This window comes from Rhineura floridana, chromosome 16 (assembly GCF_030035675.1).
Source record: "Rhineura floridana isolate rRhiFlo1 chromosome 16, rRhiFlo1.hap2, whole genome shotgun sequence".
Lineage (NCBI taxonomy): Eukaryota > Metazoa > Chordata > Lepidosauria > Squamata > Rhineuridae > Rhineura > Rhineura floridana.
In genome coordinates, this window is record NC_084495.1 from 19,893,292 (window position 1) to 19,916,572 (window position 23,281).

General features: G+C 45.3%; 1 protein-coding gene across 1 annotated transcript in view; it reads right to left on the reverse strand.

The window, feature by feature from the left end:
• Positions 1–23,281, reverse strand: part of MID2 (midline 2) — a 211,809-nt gene that overhangs the window by 18,804 nt on the left and 169,724 nt on the right. Inside the window, exons 5-8 of the mRNA XM_061598437.1 lie at positions 17,689–17,837; positions 15,858–15,985; positions 13,979–14,122; positions 5,674–5,835 (exon numbers count right to left, since the gene is read on the reverse strand). Coding sequence (XP_061454421.1) covers positions 5,674–5,835; positions 13,979–14,122; positions 15,858–15,985; positions 17,689–17,837 — 583 coding nt within the window. The remainder of the gene's footprint in view (positions 1–5,673; positions 5,836–13,978; positions 14,123–15,857; positions 15,986–17,688; positions 17,838–23,281) is intronic.

Here is a 23,281-nt window from a genome sequence, read left to right on the forward strand (position 1 = left end):
CACCCTCCTGTCTTACAACATTCATTCAATCACCATCTGCGCCACAATCACATTTGGAAAGTCAGTGCTATCTGAGGACAGCACCATCAGATAGCACCATCGCTGTTCTGAGGGAGACAGCTGGTCTCCCATCAATCAGCCAGCTTTGGAGCTCTGTGGCTGCACAACCCAAGAGTTTCTCAGAACCAATTCTGGTTAAGATGCAACAGATGACAGCAGGTAGGTCTCCGAGTCCATCTGGCATGGCAGCAAGCCAGCTTCCTCTTGAGGATGTTCTTTAGAGGGTAGTGGTGGAGAGGAAGAGTAATAGATCTACTTCTATTCCCCAACTGAAGCAGAACTGCAGACAAAACCCACTACAGCACTCTTGTGTTAGTGTTTGGGGCATGGGAAGGCTGTCAGACCCATCTACTCGGGTGGGCTTTTGAACAATAAAGCTGTCAAATGTTTATCTTATGTTTTTTCTGTATCAATGGCTTTTACAGAGTGTCGATATTGAAAGCAAGCGTCCGTGAGCTACCTGGAGTGCAGGGGAGGCAATAATTTAGGAAAAGATGCATACATGAATTTAAGCCACCACTCGAAAAACAGAGGATGTGGCAGGTTAGATAGATGTGATTTATTTTAGGGAAGCATCTTTCCTAAATATGATGGATAAAGCTTAGATATCCCCCGCTCCCACCCATGACCCATGTTCAACAGATGTAACATGATCAGAGCACATAGGGGTAGCTCTGTCTCAATTCATTTGGTCAGAACACTTTGAACCTTTCGGCAGAGCACTTTGAACCTTTTCCTACATGCTGCCTTGTCACTCTTGCTGAACCACCATATCCTCCTTACTGCCAGGAGGTCGAAGACTAACTTGCTTTTGTGTAGTGAAGTGTGGTCCCGCCCTAAGCCACATCCCTGCACTCTACAAAGAGGGGAGAGTAGCTCACAAAGATAGGGCTCACGGAAGATGATCCTCTGTAAGGCACCAGAGGTAGGGGTATGCGTGTTTCTAACCAGGGCTCTCAGCAGCCGCACTCTAATGCCATACCTCCTGTGCCCCCAGGACTCTGTGGGCACTTCCAAACTCCCTTTTTATTGTGCATCTATAATAATTTGTGCTCATGGTGCTATTGGGGTGGTTCCACATGATCCTGCTTTCAAAACTGTTTGCACCTGCAAAGGATTTAGAGTGGACATACTGCTTTGTTTCCATAGCTTGCTGATGAAATCCTGTAATTTTTTCATACCCCAAAGGATTTTTTTTCATCCTGGTTTTGTTGTGCTGTAGCACAAGAGTGCCCTTCCAGAAGACAATAATGTAAAAACGCTAGGGAAGCATCACAGAAAACTAATAAAGTGGAATGATGTGCATCCAGTATAAATCCACCACTAATGCACTGTTATTACATCAATGACATGTTGCAGAATAGACCCGCAAAAAAACACCAGTTCTAGAGAGGCCCCGGGTGCCTCCAGACTGCCAGTATTTTGCGAGGAAGATTCAAATGCATCCAAAGTGGATTAAAGGGCTCTGTTGCCCTAGTGCAATATATCCAATTTAATTTAAAAAAAAACCAAACCAGACTTTTTTGCAGTTTGGAAAGTGACAGGGAAAAGCATTGAAAAGAGTGAGATGAATGTATGATTAACAGGAAGACTTGTAAACACCTGGCAAGCAAAGCAGGATGAATGCAGGATGAATGTTCATTGTTGTATAACCGTTCTGTAAACAAATCACAATAAATGCTCAATAAAGACAGATAGCCTAACCACTATGTAAGCTTTGTGCAAGCAAATCAGGATGAATACTGAATAAACTGGTCATCTAGAGGAGCTCTCTGTGTTGAATTCCTCATACAAGCTTTACAGACTGAGCTCTGTACTAGGCTGTAGCATTGGCACTGTCTCTTGGCTGAATAATCCACCAGCTGACTCACAAGGGCCAATCCTTGTCCACCAGGCTCTACAAAACCCTAACTTCAGAACTTACTCCTCCATCTTCTCATCACTACCCAGCTAAGCTTCAGCTTCCTTCCCCTGTCCTGCTGCTTTTCAGAACCCAAGCCCTGTCTGCTCTGCCTCAGATTATACTACCTGTACCTGACTCTTAGACCTTGGAGATGACTGCTTTTGTGATTTGACCTCTCATCTGTCTCAGATTACATTGACTTCCTCTGGCCCCTTTGAACTTCAGCTGATGTCTCTGGAACTTACCCCATGCTTACTCTGGGCCTGTCAGGACTGAGCTGCGGGCAGCAGTCTGGGGTGAGTCAAGAGTTGGGAATCAGGAGCCAGTAGTCAGGACCAAAGGGTAAGTCAGAACCAAACTGCAAACTAGGAGGCAGGATCAAGGAGCGAGCAAGCCAGCATTTGGGACTGAACAATAATTAAGGATGCAGGAACCCACCAGTACTTGGGGAAGAGTATGTTGCTGAAGCAAAGCTCAACTGGAACAGGAAACCTTTTTATACACCCTTCTGTCCAGGAGAATACAATGGCCAGCCAGGGTGGGCAGAGTCAGTCCAGGGCCTGAAAGTACTTCAAAGAGCAGTTGCCACCTGCAGTTCAGTAGCTCTCCCTATGAGGCAGCCGCACACAGAACCAGCAAGCCCTTACAGGATTGTTCTTACTCACCTTTGGTCCCTCAGACTGATGGCCAGTATTCTGCTATGGACCCAAACACCTGATTGATTGCAGGGCTGACCTGCATTGGCCCTGACACCCTCTCTCATCGCTGCCACAATGCCCAATGGGCTTGCGATTCTGCCATAGTATTTGAAGTCCAGAGGAGATCCTCCTGCACCTTCTCCTTCAAGCATCCAGTTGCTTGGTCTCTCCCAGGTGCCCCTGCATAATTCACATCCTGCCTTCAGGGAAAAGCCAGTGCTCGGAGTGCTTGAAATTAAGATGCAGGCAAGCCTTGGCTGGGTGTGAATGGCTCAGCTGAGCAGACCTTTGCTCCTTGAGTTTAGAGTGATCTCGGTGGAACAACCACTCACTGCTTTCTACCCAGTTACCCTGGCAGAAAATTTAGGAACTTCATCTCAAAGAGAAATTGCCAAGCTGCCTTTCATAAGGGCCCTAGGGCTGGCAAAGCAGACTTCTGGATACTTGTGCTGTTTCTTGCAGATGTCTCCCGCAGGAGCTTTGGGGCAACTATAATTAGAAGGCCGAGTAACATCTGAGAACCACAATACTGATTATGAGTCTCTCAATTTGAATGCCCTTTTATTCGTCCCCTCAGGGCTGGAAGATGCACGGTTTCAATAGCCAGCCAATCTTCCTGCCGTGAAAAGAGGTGTGTGTGTGGGGAGGCGCCGTTTCTGTAACAAGACTCTTTATTTCAAATCAGCAATAGAATTGCTAGACTCGGAATTTCAGCAGCACGGTCCTGAAATCTCTTGCTCCTTATTTGACAAGCGTAGGAAGCCAAAAGCTGACAGATCCATTGCAAAGAATCCAAACCGAGCCTTTGATTGGGTGCTCAGTTAATCTAGCAAATGGAGTTTCCCTGTGCAGAGCACTTAGCTGCATTCTAATCTCCCCACTGACTGACACAAGAGGCAGCTGCCCTCGCCACACCATCTTTCCCCACATCCCCCATTCCTAGCAATTTATTGACGTGTGTTTACTCCCCTCCCAAGCAGGTGGACTGTTAGTACTCGGCTTATCCATCAAGCTAACAATTCATCCTTTTCAGAACCCACACAAAAATCCAAGTGATTAAAATAATAAAAAGAGAAAGAGAGTGGGTCTGTGGTTTGGTTTTTCATCAAAGCAGAGCCGCTCTGCTCAACACACGGGCGAGATTTGATTTGGTATTTATTTCTGCACGCTATGCATTTCCGGCGAATAATGGGAGTGGCGGAGGCAATAAATCATTTTAAACGCCTAGTCAAGTACAAAAGGTAGTTGGGATTGAAACATCAAGCAACAAAATGGGGCAGAGCTTTTGGAATAGTAAGAGGGGTCCCACAGAAAATTCACTTTTCACAGGTCAAACAAGGAACAACAAAGTGTAGACCAAGGAATAACAAAGAGTAGGCTTGAGGCCTGCCCGTATGGTTTACTACAAGTACTGGATTTCCTGTACAACCTACCTCCTTCCTTCTCTGCTTCCATTCTTCCTGCAAGCCTTGCCTATCTTCAACATCTCACAGAACTGTTAAAGTCCAGTGGCTTAGATCTTAACAAGTTACGGACACACTTGCGGTTATACTGGTTTCAGTGCGCCTCTACCTCTGTGTTGTGAATCCAGGGACAAATGACATCAATCAAACCACGCCCCTTTAAACTCAAAATCTGGTTTTTTTTGAGAACGGATGCATTTTTCCTTCAAGCCAGCTTCACACCGAATTCAAAACTGTTCAGCCGATCAACCCGTTGCAACTCTGAGGTGCGTCCAATGGAAACACTTTGCTGTGGGCGGTTCTAAAAGGTTTGACATCAGCAGCAGGGCTGGGTGTATTCCAATTAAACAATAAAGATGTGTACAGCTGTGTTCAGATTCGTTTCAAACTGCACCCAGATAAAATGGTCTTGTTGCTTTTTAAGGAACAAGTGTGCACTTAACCCAAGTTAAGGACATCCACAGAAGAAATGCTTCTTGTCTCCTGCTGTGCAGCCACCTGCAACCCCCCTAAAAGCCTCTGTGGAGGAGTGGGGGGAGCCTCTTTTGAATAAAGTGGGGCACAGGGGGTTGTTATGGGCAGAGAAGGGGAACAGCCATAGCTCAGTGGCAGACCATCTCCTTTGCATGCAGAAGGCCCCAGGTTCAATCCCTGGCATCTCCAGAGACGGCTGGGAATGTTCCCTGCCAGTATAGACAATACTAAGCTAAATGCATCAATGGTATAAACTGGATATGAAGCAGCTTCCTATGTTGCTATGGGAAACGTTCCTTCCATGAACTTCCTTAAGTTAACTTATCTTAGGGTCCAAGCCAATGTCATAACAACTATTGACAGTTATTGAATCCAACTGGTTGCTTAAGACCTCTCTGATACCTTCTAACCCAGCCCTCCTCAACATTGTATCCTCTGGGTGTTTTGGACTACAACTCCCATCAGTCCAAGACAGCACAGCTATGGAGAGGTTTAGGGTTTGGAACCTAGAAGGTTCCAAGTAGAGCCTCTGGAGAAACCATAGTATTTTCACCATCCTTTTACTTATGCTCAGTGAGTTCCTACAGTCAATCAAAAATTGCATTTCAGGCCCTTGGATGTCAATCCCTGCAGTGGCTTCCTATCCTTTCAACAGCCAGCATGAATGCCTTTGTTTCCACCTTACTTTCTTCCACTGTAACAGAATAAATAAGCCAGTTTGGGGCCACAGCAATTTTGCCTGCAGAATGAGTCCAACACGGCCTATATTGAGAAGGTCAGTGAGCCTGACAGCCCTAGACAGACAAGAACCTCAACAGCATCTGAAGTATAAGACCAGGGCATCTCCAGGGATGAGTTCAGAATTATCTCCATGTATTTCCACTTTGAAGAAATTGCCAAGACAGACAGGCCTCCCAAAGGGAGCCACACACTGTAGAGAGAGTTCTCTGTTAGACTGTAAACCCTGAGCACACCATACATTTGTAAAGCGGCCTTGACAATGCAACCCATTCATACCCCAGCTTCTCCTCCCCATTTGCTGCTTGGAAGAAAAGGCATGCCTGGAGACACGTACTGTTTGTCTTGAGCCTGGCAGGTTCGCTGTTCCGGCTGCCAGCCTGGTTTATTGCCTTGACGAGGAAGATGTATCGTGTGCCACTCTGCAGCCCGTGCACTGTGTAGTGGTTCTGCTTGATGTTGGGGACGATCATCCAGCTGTCCATAGAATTGTACAGGCCTGCAGAAGGAAGGAAGGAAGAAGGGGAGCAGAGAGATGTAAGAAAAATGCTGCAAAAGGTTCATCGAGTCTAGCATCCTATTTTCCACAATGGTCAACCAGGTGCGTGTTGAGATGCCTCTCAGATAGGGACGTAAGAGAATTCTGATGAAAACAAAAATTGCCAATGTTCATCTATTCATCCCATGTCTGGAATGGAAATCAATCCAACACTGTTGCTACTGCTTTCAGTCCTCAAATGACACATATTTGATTATAGCCTGAACTCCCACAATCTGCATTGCTTTTCCTTTGCACTGAAATGAATGGGATGGAATAAAGTAATGACAATGTACCTAATTTCACCATAGCAGACAGCGATTCTAATAATGCAGTTTTTGGTGGAAGACAAACTGCATTGGAACAGAAACAGTGCTGAATGAAACAAATATAGGATGGGACAGGGAAATGATGCCTTCTTACAGCCCTACTCTCAGATGCCCACAAGCAGGTGCTGATCCCCCAGCAACTGGTATTCCGAAGCATCCTCCCTAAGGGCATCGAGGTTCCAATAAGCCAGAGATGGACAGATCAATCTACTTCCAGTCCATGTCAGTTTTTCATGTGTTCAACCGTAGGTTCTTTCCATCCAGCTTTTTTTTGTAAACCACGTAAAAAATTAGCATTTAAATTGTACACATTTCTTCCCTCCCCAAATGTGCATTTTGTACACATTTCCCCCTAAATTACACATTTAGCCTGTAAAAGTGCAGATTAAAGTTGCTTCGCTTAAAAACATGGATCAAACAAAATCTTCAGCACCATGGTTAGTACCTGTTGCTGGAAGCCACCCTCCATGAATCTATCTAATCCAAAGAGAGATATCTATCACCTGAGAACAGAGACAGAAAGCCATAGGAGAAGCAAGCGCAAGGCAGGCTGAGAGTTGGGATGGGGTTCGCTGCATGGTTCCGATCCGCTTGCATTCCGATAATCTGTCATTTAACCCCAATCTGCCATTTTTTTGTTCCTGCTTGCTCTTGCACTTGCTGATTCGATCTGCTGTGTGCGTTTTTGGGTGATTTGATCCACGGTTTATTTTTATTTTTTTTGGTGGTCAAAATTTTGTAGTTATCAATGTCAGGAGCCATGGAGGTCTCAAGGTATTACAATGTATGTTAAATATCTGTATATGTGTAGTTTGTTCATCTGTTCTTTACCAAAGAAGGGCAGGTCCCAAAGGACCCTCCAGGAAGACAGGAGCAGTTTCCCATTCCTCTCACACGTAGGTCAACATTAGCGACTGATACAAAAGGCAAGCCATAAAACCCAGAAAGCTCGTTACATTGCAGAAGCATCTTTGCATATATCAACCTTGTGAAAACTCCAATCAATGTGCTCTTCATATTTAATAATAAAGAGGAGGTCAATCAGGGTCCTGTATCGGTCAATAGGACCATGCTCCAAGCAAAGAAGCAAAGCAAAACAAACCCACTTGAGGTAGTGGTGGACAGAGTGCCATCCTGACCACAACTGGACAGACTGAATTCAGACTGTTCAGTCTAGTCAGTTACCTCTAAAGGGCTCCGGTAATTGTAACAAGTGCTTTCTGGGGCAAAAGTCTGAGGCAAAAGTCTCAGAGGTTACCCGATTGGAGCCAAAAGGTGTCAGGGTTACCCTTTACCCTTAGGACGACCTAGATTCAAAACTGGCTTCATTGGGAACATTACTGTAAAATACTAAGGTTACTAAAATTTGGGGAAGTGAGGGGATGTGAAAACAGAGAAAAAGAGGGCTAAAGAATGAACCTAGGAGGCTTCGCAGCACGGGTATTTATTTGCAAGTACAATGAAACGTGATTTTAAATTGGCTAACTGAAGCTTCTTTTCCTTGTTAGCAATGCCTGGGGTTTCGCGAGCAGCTGACTGACAAGCGATGGAAGTCACAAGGGCATGAATTGCTGGCTTCTTAAAGGAAACACGCCATTTATGGAGCATTACGAAAATAACTCAACATAAAATAGGGGGGAAAGTTTGAAAGAATAAATTCTTGCTGATTTGCAGCCGCGGCCACAAAATCCATGCCGATTACAGCTGCGGCCTGCACCAAGAAATAGGTGCCAGTCTGAAAGGATGGCAAACTATCGAATTCAGCTGGAATCCAGTGCCAGGTCTGTTTTGGCAATATTCTCCCCCATCCCTAGGTGGGAGGCTGCATCTTTCCAGTTGATTTATTGTTTTGCCTGGCAGGTTCAGAGGAGCCTGCAGGAGAAGTGTGAAGGAAAAGAAGTGACAGAGACCAGCTCATTTTATTATGCAATGGAAACGAAGCTCATTAAAGCAACATTGGCCCAGCCAAGAGAGTCCCTCGGTGGGCAAATGGATTGGAGGTCACGTCACTGACAGCTTGGTGTTATAACTTTTGCTTGCGGAATCAAAACATTCCAAATCTGCATATTGATGGAAACAATATTTCTGAAGCAACGAGCATTTTTTATTTGTTTTCAGATGATGTAAACGTGAGATTGTCTTGGAAGAGGTGTTTTCCCCTCTTGCGAGAGATGGGAGGATCCCTCTTAAAATGGTCCTTGCCATCTGCAGTGTTTAGAAGGACTTCCCTTTAATATACTTAAAAAATAATAATCTGCTGGTGGCCCAAATAATTAAGGTCACCTTTTCAGTCAATTCAATGATTTCTAATTTGATTAACCATCCCAATAAACACTGAAGGCTTTGTTATAACAACGGACTTGAATTGGCTTTGTTGCTAGCTCTTTTGCAAAGACTGAGTAGGAACACAGGGACAGATGTCGAATTCTGTTAAGGAATCTGCTTTTTTGTCACTTAGATGGTGCTAATTAACAAACTGATAATCATAGACACTAACAAGCACAGTGACTCACAAAGGGGGGAAAATACATGGCCTTTCCTACAGTGTTGGAGGACAAAGGGCAACATAGGATTTGGCATGGATGAAACAACAGGAGAAAAAGGTTTTCCTGAAAATTCTCACCAACCGTGGCGAGAGGTTTCACTTGGGATCTTGCCACAATGTGAAGGGCCACAGCTCAGTGGGAGAGTATCTGTTTTGCATCCATAAGGTCCCAATTTCAGTCCCTGGCAGCTCCAGGTAGAGTTGGGAGAGACCCCTGCATGAAACCCTGTAGAGCCACTGCCAGTCAGTGTAGACAATACTGAGCTAGACGGACCAATGCTCTGATTCAGAATAAGGCAGCTTCCTACGCTCCTAAATTCTATTCAATATTTTCTGAAGATTCTCACTGAGAGCTTGGGAAAACAAGCTCATTGGTGATGTAGCCATCTGCACCGCCAAGGGGAGAGAGCTCCACAACTGGGGTGCCACCACAGAGAAGACCCTACCTCAGGTTCCCACACAAAGGTTCACATCTGTCGGTGAGAGTACAAGCATGGCCTTCTGGCAATCTCAGGACTCGAGCTGGTTGATATGGGAAGAGGTGCTCTGACAAATACCTAAGTCCCAAGTCTTTGAGGGCTTTCCACATAAGTGACAACATCTTGAATTGGGCCTGTCAAGAACGCCAGATTTCTAAAATGGATCTGAGGCAAAGAATTGTGGGGGGAAACATCTTGTCTGAGATGGGGCCTCTGAGAGGCTATGAGTTTGCAGTTCTCACAGCTGAAGGTAGCTAATTACGTGCAAGCAAGAACACCTGCTTATCAGTGGAGACTGGTACCTGGGAAGGTTGGGGAGTATGTGACCACTGGGCACGAAAACTCCAGAAATATTTCATCATCAGAAAGCCCCCTGATTGGCTAATTAACTCCTGGCTGTTGCTGGGCATTTTTCCATAAGAACAGGATTCAGTCCTTAAGTCTTTGTTCCCCACTGTACCCTATGGTTGCTGATGCTACCTAGGTGAAGTTCCATCTTTCATCCACTATCCAGGCTATACATCTCTGGGGAGATGTGGAACCATGAAGTTATTTTGCTGTTTACCTCTTTGTAAGTACTGACTAGGCTAGACAGTTTTGTTATTTTGTGTTTTGACTGTAACTCTTGTATTTTACCTAGCCCTCAGTCTCACTTTAAACTCCTTCCCTGCCAAACAAAGTTTCTACAGTGTTACAGGAGTGATTAGACAAGACAGGCATTTTCTAACAGAATTACTCAGCGGCCTTTTATGAAATTCCTTGGGGACAGTGGGAGAAAAAGTAAATCAATCCTATTATTATTAGCCGATGGTGTGTGTGTGTGTGTGTGCATGCATGCAAAAGGGCAGTGATACATGCTTGCCAGTGGGGCTCTTTGAACAGCTGGTCTCAAGAGAGACAAGATTTTATTACATGGAGTGATTCACTGGACCACCCATCTCTGTGGATAACAAATCCTTTAGGCCTCTACTCCACCCTTCAAAACCCACAGAATGTCTGGCAGACCTTCAAACTTTCTCACTCTAGGAACATAGGAAGCTGCCTTGTATTTATTTATTTATTATAATTATTTTTACCCCGCCCTTTTTCCAAAACTGGAATTTACGGCGGCTTCCAGATAAAAGCACACATATAATTAAAAACATACAAAAGTCTAGATTAAAATAGAATTAAACTATTTACAGTATTAAAACCATTCATTAAACTTAGTTTAAAATAATACAATTAGACAATAGCAATGCAGCACCCATCAAGCCCTGTCCTTAACAGCCTTCAGTTCCAAAGGCTTGTTGGAATAAAAAAGTCTTTGCTTGCCGATGGAAGGACTCAAACTCAGATCCTTAGTCTGTCTAGCTTAGTACTGTCTACACTCACTGGCAGTGGTTCTCCAGGATTTCCTCTGAGCCCAACCTGGAGAGGCTGGGAATTGAAGCTGGGACCTTCTGCATGCAAAGCAAATGCTCTACCACTGAGCTACAGGCCTTTTCTCCTCTTCAACTTTTTTTCTAACTGCCTGGAGACGTGCTCTCTGAGACGCTTCTTCCACGCTCACGCTTTCCTCACTAAGAATGCATTCACACCATTCATATAAAGCACATGACTTCCCCCAACGAATCCTGGGAACTGTAGTTTCTTAAGGGTGCCGGGAACCATAGCTCTGTGAGGGGTAAACTACTGTTCCCAGGATTCTTTGAGGGTAGAGGATGTGCTTTAAATGTATGGTGAATACACAACCAATGTATCAATTAGCCAACAATGGATTAAACACAGCATCCATTCAAACATTCAGGAAAAATGGTACAGACATTTTAAGAATGTGACACTTCAGAAGGCAGGCTGGCACTCACAAGTTCAAACTTTTCTCCACGGTAAACCTCTCCGTGCATATGGAAAACTAGCACATCAGGATAAGGCTAGAACCCTTGTCCCCAACCTGCTGACTTTCCATGTACAGGGTGCTTTTGCCCATCTATTTACTAAAGCAATACAGTGCTAGGAGAAGTACACCATGTGATTTTCCTCTTGAACATCTGAATTGGTGCTTAGCTAGCAAATGGAATAACTGAAGTTTTTTTTTATTTGCTTAACAAAAAGGATTTGGACCTGATGAGAGACAGGTGGGATAAAAAGGACATGAAATGATAGAGTTTGAAGCTGGTTATTCTGTGGACATGTTTCATTACTGATAAACAACAACTGTCTAGGGAAGTCTGTGTTCCCTCCATCACATCAAGTTAACCTGTGGCCACTACACTTCTCTGCCCTGCAGCTTAACTCCATTACCTTCTTGATGGGCCATCTTGGAGACGAGCAATTACAGGCCAGAAATAAAACAAGCCACTCAGAGATTTGCCTTTGTAGTATCCAGTTAAAATTCTTGCAAACCACTCCTTCCCCTTTCCGCCCTGTAATCACATCATGTTATTTTCTGGCCTTGCTGAGAGCCAATTCACAATCAAATTGCCATGCTGAGAGTCTCAAATTGAGTGCAGAAACTGCTGGGTGGTGCCAGCTTCTCCAGGTACCAAGTGAACCACATTTAGCGCAACAGCACCCAAGTTTTCCGCAGCTCTGTGACGGTACAGTAAGCCCAGGTCAAACTGAGAGTCCCCACAACCATTTTGCTACAAGTCAAACTCTGCATGGACCTCCCTCAATCCACTTCCAACATGCCGATTTTGTTTGTGAATTTGCTCTGATTTACACAATGTATATTTATTTAGAATTTATTTAGAAAAATGCATAGACTGCTTAATTAAAACAAGTCTCTTTTAATTTAGGTTTGCTTTATAGGTTTATTCTGGTCATGCAACTGCTGCACGGGCACCTCTCAGCATTGATATCCGCTTGCATGAAGCAGGAGAGATGTGACTTGAAGTCAATTTTAACCAGTGCAAAGATTCCCATGGGCAACCTTGCTGAGCGGATAACCTTCAAGCAGGTAAGATGTTTCCACTGAGGCATTGAGGCTAGAGGTGTCCTTGGTAGCCTTGCTAATACTATAACCTGTCCTAGGGCTTATCCAGGTTTATGTACTCCAAATCTTTCAATGCATTCCCACCACCACCACCACAAAGTTGTACAGCAGGGGTGAGGAACTTTTTTCAACCTGAGGGCCACATTCCCTTCTGGACAGTCTTCCGAGGGCCACATGCCAGTGGTGGGTGGAGCCAGAGGCAAAAGTGGGTGAAGCAACAAATGTATACTTTTATCTTTGTACAGTAGGCTCACACACCCCTCTTTATCCTCAATCCAGACAAGCAGGAGGCATGGTCAGGGTTCAAAGACACATTGTAGCTAGGTAAAGACACTGGGGGTATGAAGCAGGGCCAGTGAGGGGTGTGGCCTAGGGAGAGGGAGTGTGGCCTGGAGAGAGTTCCAAAGGCCAAACAGAGAGGCCTGGGAGGCCACAATTGGTCGCTGGGCCTGAGGTTCACTATCACTAAGTTGTACAACATTGCTTGCAAGTTTGCCCTACTAAGGTAAAAAAGCACTTTGCTGCTCCAGACACCCTTTTTATTGTGCATTCACAATGATTTGTGCTCATGGTGCTACTGCGGTGGTTACACATGATCCCCCTTTCAGTACTATTTGCACCTGCAAAAGTGTTGGAGTGGATATACCGCTTTGTTTCCAATTAGCGCATGTCCCATTACTTCCTGCTGAAATCCTATAACTTTTTACACCACAAATATCCCTGTTTGTTTTTTGCTTTGCTTCTGTTGCACTATTGTGCAAGAATGGCCCTCCAGACCGCAATAACATAGTAACACTGAGGAAGCGCTGCAGAACAACTAACAAACTGGAATGATGTGTGGACAGTTCAGTACAAATCAACCCCAATGCATTATTATTGCATCAATGACGTGTTGCAGAAAACACCTCCTCTCCCCCCTGCAAAAACACAAAACAAAACAATGTTTGGAGGGTCTCTTAGGGAAAAAGTCCCCCTCCCTGCAAAACACTGCTTTGGGAACCACATTCACATCTCAGCCTCTTATTGGGCATCTGTCACTTCAACTACTGTTTGCTTCAGCTACGACGGTTCTGCCCCTTCTCAGTTTTCTAAACTATAGCCTCAGTTGCTCTGGCTCCAGAGGATTTACAAACAGGGGGGGTAGGACCATTTATAACATGGGGGTGTGGTGGGGAGATTACAGGTCCATCTAAACTGAGCTGAACTTTATGTCCAGGATACTGTAGTACTTTCAAAACAACAAAAGTGTGTGTCCGTGCGTGCGTGCGTGCGAGCGAGCGAGAGAGAGAGGGCTGCAAAGAAGGGTAAGAGCATTCACCCATACAGAGTTGGGGCAGGAAACATTGCTCTCCTCACTCTGCTCAGCCTTAGTAAGATTGTCACACATCTGACTGGCTGTGCAAAGATATGATATCATCACATTACTTGCATGATCCCCCCCAAATGGCTAAGCTTATGAAAGAAAGAAGCCAATGGATTTCGGAAAACGGCACCTGAGCTGCAGATCAGGGAAGCAGCAGCGGCAAACAGGCAGTGGACAATGTGTGAAGAAGGAAAACGGTGCTTGTGAGAGAAACTTTCCCTCCCCAATCCCTCTCCTTCGCCCAAAACATTTCCATAGGCAAAAATTCAAGATGAGCAAGGAGACGGTTAACGGCGATGCTGCATCCTTCACTCAGCACGCCTGGGGGGCAGCATTCCACTACGTGAAGGTGCTCACATTTTCCAAGTTTGCCTGCAGAATGGGGAGACAAGCTAGCCAACAGCTACTTACTGATGAAGTTGGCCTGGCCAGTGAAGATGGTGTACTGGAGTTCATATGAGCTGACGCTGAACTCGTCATCCGAGATCCAGTGGACGGTGATGGTGTCATGGGAGGCAGTGCAAAGCTCTTCACGGACTAACGGTGGGTTGGGTGCTGTAGGGGAAACAGGTGACACAACAGACAGGACGTTAGCAGCTTGACGGCTGTCAAGAAGCCATGTTAGCCACCACAGATTAGAAAAACAGCATAGGGTAAAAGCAATCACTTCAGGTAAGTATGTTACTTTAACAGTCCAGCAGTGTAGAAGTGTAATCACAGTAAGTGAGGGGGTCTCCTCTCAGCATCCTTAACAAACTACAGTTTCTAGGATACTTGGGGGTGGGGAACCATGATTATTTAAAGTGGTATGATACTGCTTCAAATGTATAGTATGGGTGTGGCCTTAATTCACTTTTCATGTTGCTATCAGTCCCTTTCTTCCTAAGACAATAAAACTTTTTGCATTACTTGAATTTTTGACCTGCCTAAATATTCTTTTTAAATTGCCCACTTTGGATCTAGCTGCCTATTTAAAAAAGCCCTTCTCTTTAAATGTATAGTGAAGATGAGGCCTTCGTGAAGACCATTCTGCGTAATAGCCAGGGCCACCCCTGAACTGGCTGAAAGCAAGAAGACAGGAAGGTGAAGGCTGGTCTACACTCTCCAGGGTTTCAGTCAGGGAATCTTCCCTAAGCCTACTGAGAGATGCCAGGGATTAAACTTGGGCCCTTCTGCATGCAAAACAGACGTTCTATCACTGAATTGTGGCCTTGGCTAGATATCCAGCAGAGTAAGGTGGTAGAATCCTGAGGGAGAAGAGTGGACTGTACACCTCAAGATGCAGGTGATGAAAGTCCCATTTTTAAATGCTCCTATGTAGAAACCTAGCACAGCAGGAAGTGGACTGTGCTTATTTTCCACTTTGCAAGAAGTATTTTATGTGAGGAAGCATTAAAAAATGGCATACGCCCACCTGTAGCTTGAAGTGGGTACAGTACACTTTCCCACCTCATTCTACCTGCATATGTGGACCAGAATAATCATTGCCCACCCTGCTCATCTCTTGCCCGGCAGAAATAGCAACTTTTTTTATGCTTGCTTACTCGGGGCAGCTGCTTTTGCCTACGAAGGAAGAGCAGTCGCTCCCAGAGTAAGACAGCTTCTTTGGCTTACCAAAAACCTATTGCTGCCATCCGGAAGAATGAAGCATTGTGTCTGATGGCAGTTCCTTCTCCTCTTCTTCAGCAGGAGTCAAGGCAGTTAGCCAGCTCCTGGGGGGTCTCTCTTTCCCTCTCCACTTGAGCTTGACCCTGGTGGAAGGGAATCCTGCTCCCTTCCACAGGATTTCAAAACAAGCAAAAGATGACTCAGATGCATTATCTCGAATATACTGTGTGCCCTTGAGCATGGTGTCCCCAAGAGTGACTGTGAAGGAGAAAAAAACCCAGTTCTCTATGCTAGATCCCAGGCTCTAGTGAACTGGTATGAGCTCACTTGGCTATTTGCAGGATGAAGCACACCGCTATTAATCCACATTAACATGATCTGCAGTGGTGTGCCAACAGCAGCATCACGTGCGTATTGGCCTTTTCAGAGGCCTCTGTTGTTCTGGATTGGTAAAAGCAGAACCCCACTGAAATGCAAAGCAAGCTGGATCATTGGCATTAGTTAAAGAACATCAGATGTAAATTATAGGGAAAGTAAATTATAATGAAACCATTTCCCCCGTTTCCATTGACATTGTTGCAGCAGTGAAGGAATGGCAAAGCAAAGCAGGTCAAACCGGTGGTGGGGGTGGGAGGTTAAGAGTGTATGGGGGATGAGCTGGGACTGCAGAACTGGCACAAACCTGTTAGATAATCCAGCCCCTCCAGCAGTTTCTTCTCTCTGGAAAAATCTAAAGCAAAGTTTTCAAAGGCATCGTTAAAATTGATATCGGGTATCAAAACTTGAGAGGATGCTGTTGCCATGGCGACCCTGAAAGACAGAAGAGAGCATCAATATACATTAGGTGGTGTTTGTAACTCCCAGGCGGCACTTTGATTTTTGATTAAAGAGCTGAAAACAGCCTGGCAGTGATGCAACCACCAGCAGGAAGAGGGTAAGGAGGGGAAGACAGACACCTGAGCGTAGAGTGCAGGACTTCAATTGCCCATGAAAGATGCTGGTAGCCTGGTGCTGGTGGACTGGGACAATTCCCCAAAACCTTTGTTGATCTCCACAAGAGCCATTTACATCCCATCTACTTGGTGGGGCTGCAGAAATCCTCCAGATCAGTAACATTCACCTTTACCCATATTTGGACCCACATTTAATTTCAATCTATAACATTTCTTTCTTTTTTTACATTTATATCCCGCCTGTCTTCCAAAGAGCTCAAGGTGGCATACATGGTTCTCCCCTCCTCATTTGATCCTCACAACAACCCTGTGAGGTAATTTAAGCTGAGATATATAGTGATTGACCCAGGGTCATCCAGTGAGCTTCCTTGCTGATTCAAACCCTGGTGTCTCAACATCCTTATCATTATACCACACTGGATCACATGGCACTCACTTTTAATTTTCTACCCTAGCTGTGAGACTCTCCTTCTCTGTGTTTCTCCCTCTCCCACATTCCCCCCCTTACTTCCCCAAAAGTGGATTCTCTGCCCAGGGGAGCCTAGATGCTGTCACTGGGAGGATCCCCGCTGATGCAGTAGGGATCACCAACACTGGTCCCTGCCTCCTCATAGCCCTTCTTTATATTCAGGGTCCTTTCACTCTCAAACTGATGATTCTGAGAAATTCCACAGGGCCCCTGGGCAAAGCGTCCTCTGGTTGGCTCAGATGGGCTTACCTAGCTGTAGTGGCAGCACTGCAAGTACCATTGGGAGGCTGGATCTAGCCACACTTTTACGTTTCCCATAATGCCCCAGAGTAACAGTAAGTCAGGGGCACTGTGGGAAAATGTAAAGAATAATTAAATCAAGCTGCTAGTGCTGGGCCACTGTGAGTGTGTCCGGGGCAGGCAATCAGCGGTGTGCCTGGCAGCTGCCAAAGTATGCCAGGTGCTGATGCTGGCTCAGAACATCCGTAGCCACAGTTGGCACACAAAGATCCGTCTTGCTTCCAACTCTAAGGAAAGCGTTAGGCCCTGGGGCAGGTAGATGAAACATGCGCTCTACCACTGAGCTACAGCCTTTTTACTGTGGATGGAGCCACCATAGAATGGGAGGGAGGAGGTGGCAGAATCTACTCTGGCAGTATTAACAAGTCAATTCAGGAGTACTTCCCTTTAACAAGGTGCTCACATTAGTGCCCCTTCCTCACCTTGACTCCTCCCTCAGGAAGAATGTCTCAGGAATTAAAGCAAATGCTCAAGATCTGTTAAAATTGGAAGCAGCTGTTTGGGTCCAGGTGGCCTCAAACATTTGTGTTGTCGTGCAAAAGGTCCCAAACTCAATCCCTGTCATCTCCAAGTAGGGCTGGGAAAGACCCTTGCTGGAAACCCTAGATCAGGGGTAGCCACCATGGTGACTGATGACAAGGCTAGGGCTGATAGAAACTGTAGCCCAACAGCATGTGCTGCTCTGGACATCTGCTGCTAGTTAGTTGCTGAACTAGATGGATCAATGGTCTGATGTGCTGTAAGGACATAACAAAGAACTTGTGGGCAAAACAGACTCTTCTGAGCAATACCTCTCTGCCACGTTCTTTGCTGTCTGCAGGAACCGCGCATGGTCATTCTCCTTCAGGATGTGCTCGGCCTGGTTGATAAGGGCAGTCGACCGCTCCAGGCACTGTCGGCAATTGGCTACCTGCTGGGCCAGCTTCCTCAACTTCATCACCTAGGAGAAAGCGGCAGACAGGAAAAACAACAGGTTTTGCTTAAGCAACAATTGGAAACTTATTAGCGTGCAAGCGAGCAGGCAGGTGACATTCAAAATGGCTGGTTTCACCAAAGTACCGGCGAGCACATCAAAGCGTGTTGCTTTGAAACCAAGAGGACACAAATGAAGTCACCCTCATGGGGAGGGCTGCAGAATGAGTAAGTGCTTGAAAGAACTACCATGGGGAGCCAGGATGTTCCAGACAACCCTTCTTGCCAAACAGACGCTGCAAAAGGAAAGTATTGTGGCAACCCCAGGCAAGTGGAAGGTTTAAGGCTTTGGGGGCCCTGCTGGAAAGAAAGGCTCTTGGAGGTTCAAAGGATCATCAGAATCTACATGCACGGAATCAGAAGAGGCCACCTCAGCCCACAGCTGCTGCTTCGATGCTTACCCCTCTGCCAGCTTCAGCAGTGAAACAGGGCTTCCGCTGCCTTAAGGAAGTATATTGCTATCAGTCTGGTAGCCCTCCTTTGCTGCCACCCACCAGGAGAAATGCTGTTTGTCACCAACAGAACTCCTAGGAGCCAGGCAACTAGGGAGTGGAAAATTTGTCAATTTTGGTTTCTCAAATCTACGTTCAGTTCTCCACATTTCCACACCAGCTTGCATTCTTTTAAGTCCTCGGCAAAATTCATCAGCACGTTATGAACTTATGCATTTTTATGCACACTTTACCCTAGGATATGCATTTTTGTACCCATTACTCAGCTACAGAACTGCATTGCCAAATTCGACGAAGTGTGAATTTTGAAGGATGGCTGTTTTTATTTGTGCGTTGTTTCAGAAAATGCAAATTAATTAAGTTTACCTTTAAATGCAAACTGAATCGAATTTCTCCCCCATCCTTACGTGCAACTAACTGGTGTTTTACTTGGATGTGGAAACATTGGCTGTTGCTTACTCATCAGTTCATGTTTGGGGAAGTCATTATGTCACAGGGAAGGTTAAGCCGTGAAAGAAGCAAAGAGGGGATATGCCACAGCCAATCTGGGTGTGCATTTTGCTATATAACAGACGTGCTGTTCAAACACAGACATTAGCAGTGGGCTCAGAGTGCAGCATAATGAGAATCTCAGCTATTTGTCTTCTACAAAAGGAAGTTTCTAGCCCTTAAGGCTGAAATAAAAGGCTTGGAATTGTGCCTGATGAAAACTCCAGAAGTTGAAGTTGGTACTGAGCATGGGTTTTTCAACTAACATGAAAAATAAATGATGTATAGTAAGTATTCGTGTGCGACTTGGATTTTCTCTTAGAGGGGCCTAGCTCATACAGAGCACATGCAGGTGGTCCCGGTTTAATCCCTGGATCTCCAGTTGAAAAGAAATAGGGAGCAGGCAAGGATGGACGAAACTGTCAATTTTGGTTTCTCTCGGCTTCTCATTTTTCCAATCTCAAATTCAGTTCTCCAGATTTCCACATCAATTTGTGATTTTTTTAAAAAGTCCCCTTGCAGTTTACTGCAAATTACCTAATATGCAAATTTCTGCAAGCAATTTCACCTAATATCATGCATTTTCTTATGTTATTTTCACAAATGTCTGCATCTCTATGCACACTTTACCCGACTATATGCATTTCTGTGCTCATGGCTTGGCTGGAGAAATGCACTGCAAAATCCAGAGACATGCAGATCTTGAAGGTTGGCTGTGTTTTGGTTTGTGTATTGTTTTGGGAACTGCAAATCAGGTATGTTCACCTCTGAATGCAAACTGAGCCATATTTCTCTCCCATCTCTAGGAGCAGGTGATGGGAAAGACCTCTGCCTGAGACCCCAGGGAAGCACTGTCAGCCAGAATAGACAATAGTGAGCTATATGGGCAAATAAAACTTGTGCGGTTATTATATAGATTCCCATGGTGCTCTTTAGTCTGCCCTGAACTCTGCTGAGGACAGACATGAAACACCTTCTTGACTGTAGCAATATCGGGATGGAGAGGTCCATCCATTCGCTATTCATTCATGAGCTGCCATCCTGAAGAAAGGTACAACTGGGGTTCAGACAGTCCACAGTGCAACTGAGAACAAGGCAGGGAGCAGCAGCTGTGAATGGAAAGTTCTAAGAGACTGGAGGTTGGCGGGGAAAGTACATGGGACGGACCGGATAGTGATAGGGGGTGACGCACTTGAGAGGAGTGGAGAAGATTAGTAGTAAAGGTAACGGGAGGCTTGAATTAAGAAATTTAACCTTGGTTTAGTTAAAAACCATACAGCATCTAGCCCAGCACATTACATCTGCTGCAACAGGCAGAAAAATCATTATGTGGTCCATCAAGTCCTCAACAATTTTCAAGTGTAGACTGCTGAGCTAGGTAGATAAATAATCTGACCTGGGATCAGTGGTGGCTGGTGGCCTCAGTCAGTGCGGCAGTGGAATCCGCTCCAGGGCAGCTCCTTGAAAGTTTGGACTAAAACCTGGAGGGGATTCCACTGTCCCACTGACATGGGGCCATTGGCCACTACTGCCTGGGATAAGGTAACTCCCTATATTAAGTACAGCCTTCATTTTTTAAAAAAAGTGTAGTGAACATACAGCTGTTTAATATAATACATCAAAGTTGTCCATTACAACAGTATCTTTTTTCCCCACACAACTTTCTCTTCTTCCATTTATCCAAGAAAGCCACGGTTAGCTGTTTATTGGTTTGTTTTGTGCCTGGCAGCAAGATAGATGAACCACAGCCCATCCAGCAGGTCCCATGAGGAGTTTAGCTATAGATTACTTACATAGCACCATTAATATATGTGGCACATTACAGAGACGCACAAAAAGTGCCTCCAGACTGTGAGTATTTTGCAGGAGGGATTCAAGCACATGCCAGAACTTTCAAACATTTCAGCCTGGGTGTTTCATCAGTGCCTGAAACTTATTATGAGGAAGACAGAATTGCTCATCTTTCCTCCTAAGCCCTCTTCACAATATACATTTTCTCTCACTATTAACAAAATCCCTCTCTATCCTGTGGAGGAAGCACGGAGTCTTGCTTTTACTTTTGACTCTTTTCTGTCTTTTGTTCCCCACATTAAGGCTGTAGCAAAGTCCTGTCGTTTTTTCTCTATAATATTGCTAGAATCAGAGCTTTTTTGTCTGTTTCCTCTGCAAAGATGTTAGTTTATGCTTTAGTTATTTCTCACCTTGGTTACTGCAATCTTCTTTTGACTGGTCTTCCATGAACTCGTATCAGTCCCTTGGTTTCTACTGAACACTCTGCTGCCAAGGTCATTTATTTGGTCTGTCATTTTGACCATGTTACTCCACTTTTGAAGCCGCTTTGCTGGCTCCCTGTTTATTTCAGGATTCAGTACAAGCTCCTTGTTTAAACGTTTAGAGCTTTATGCAGTCTGGCTCCTCCGTATCTCTCATTTCTCATTATAGCCCTGCTTGGGATCACCGCTCCTCAAACTCTGTGCTTCTTACCCGTTCCTGGATTGTTTGCTCTTCAGCATGACTTTGTCTGTTTTCTCTTGCTGCTCCGTATTCCTGGAATTGTCTCCCAGAGCACTCGTGGACTGCACCCTCAATTTCAGTTTTTAAGAAAAAAGGTAAAGGTGTCCCCGCACTTATAGCGCGAGTCGTTTCCGACTCTTAGGGTGACGTCTTGTGACGTTTACTAGGCAGACTGTATATATGGGGTGGGATTGCCAGTTCCATCCCTGGCCTTTCTTTACCCCCCAGCGTATGCCGGGTACTCATTTTACCGACCACGGATGGATGGAAGGCTGAGTGGACCTCGACCCCTTTTACCGGAGATTCGACTTCCTCCTTCCGTTGGAATCGAACTCTGGCCGTGAGCAGAGCTTCGGCTGCGTTACCGCCGCTTACCACTCTGCGCCACGGAGGATCCTTTTCAGTTTTTAAGTTTTATTTAAAAAACTTCCTTTTTCTCAAAGCTTTTGGAATTTCAGCTTAGGTTCTCCCCTCTCCCACCAATATTTGTATACCTAGAGTATGTGTATTTGAAGTCCCCACTTTGTCCTCTATTTGTTTCACCTGTCCTCATTTTATTATATTTAGGATGTACACCATTTGGGACAGGGACTGGTTTTATCTTATGTACGGTGCCATGTGCATCTGATGGCGCTATATAAATACATGATAATAATAACAACACCATTTGCCGCCTTGTCCTCGATCCCACCAGGTAAACTGGTGAACAACTGCCAGTGGGATGCAACTGTTTGATAAATATAATCTAATGCTACCTATTCTTCAGACTCCTGTATCAATGGGAGAATCTGAATGCCAAAGGCTTACAAACGGATGCAACAGCTTGTCCCTTGCCCCACCCAGACGGTTCAGCCTGATTCCCTTCTCAGCATTATTTGGGTATTTCTATGTGCTGTGCAGAGCCCAACCAAGCCCAAATGACAGCAGATCTCAGAGCTGTCGCTTGTCAGCTTCTACATCAGAGCTGAAATAGCTGCCCTGGGGCAGCCTGTCAGTTTGAAGCCCTCCTCTGACAAGTAACGGGAAGATGGCACAGCCCTGTGCCAGTGATGGGCAGAAACGTCTCTCTCTAAATGCCTGTCACTTCCATCAAGGAGGGAATAATTATGATGCCAGCCTCACCTCCAACCCTCCATTCTAAGGATGCACCTCTGCTGTATTGATCCAGTCTCTCTTTCTTTCACCCCCTCCCCACCCCATCAGTTCATGAATTTATATTCAGATATTTGAGATTTGCAAAAGCAAAAATGAATCACCAATATCCCAAACTTCAGAAAAACAAATGACATAAACCCAGACACATATTTGCCCGTCTCCCCAGTCATCAAAGGGCCCACCCAATAAGGAAAGAGTAGGGGTGGGGCACCTCTGGCCTAAGAGCCAAATGTGGCCCTCCAAGTCTCTCTATCCGGCCCTTAGGACTCTCTCCAGGACACACTCCTCACCAGCCTTGCTCTACACCCTCCTCAAGTGTTTTTGCCAGGCTGGAATGTGTCCTTAACTATAAGGCCTTTTGCTTGCCTGGATGTTATTTTTATTTATTTATTACATTTATATCCCACCCTTCCTCCAGAAGGAGGCTGGGATGGATGGACGTGGATGCCTGGATGAAGGTTAGAGAGGGGTGTTTGAGAGTGTGTGCAGAATTCTCTAGCTTTTGCATGGTTGGAATGTAGCCTACTGTATGCATCTATGGCTTCACTAACTTTTGCCCCTGGCCCCAGACAGTTGCCCACGAAATAATACAGCCCTTAGACTGAAAAAGGTTTCCCATCCCTGCATTAGGGAGCAAGAAACCCCCAAGCAACAGCAGCATAGTACCTTTATCAGGACCAACTGATGTATCACAAAGTAGTGAACAAGCTTTGGAGTTCATAAATATTCTCTGCCCCCCTTCCTATTTTGATTATTTAATATCCAGCCTGAAAAGCTGAGTAGTTGGCTCTGATAAAAGACT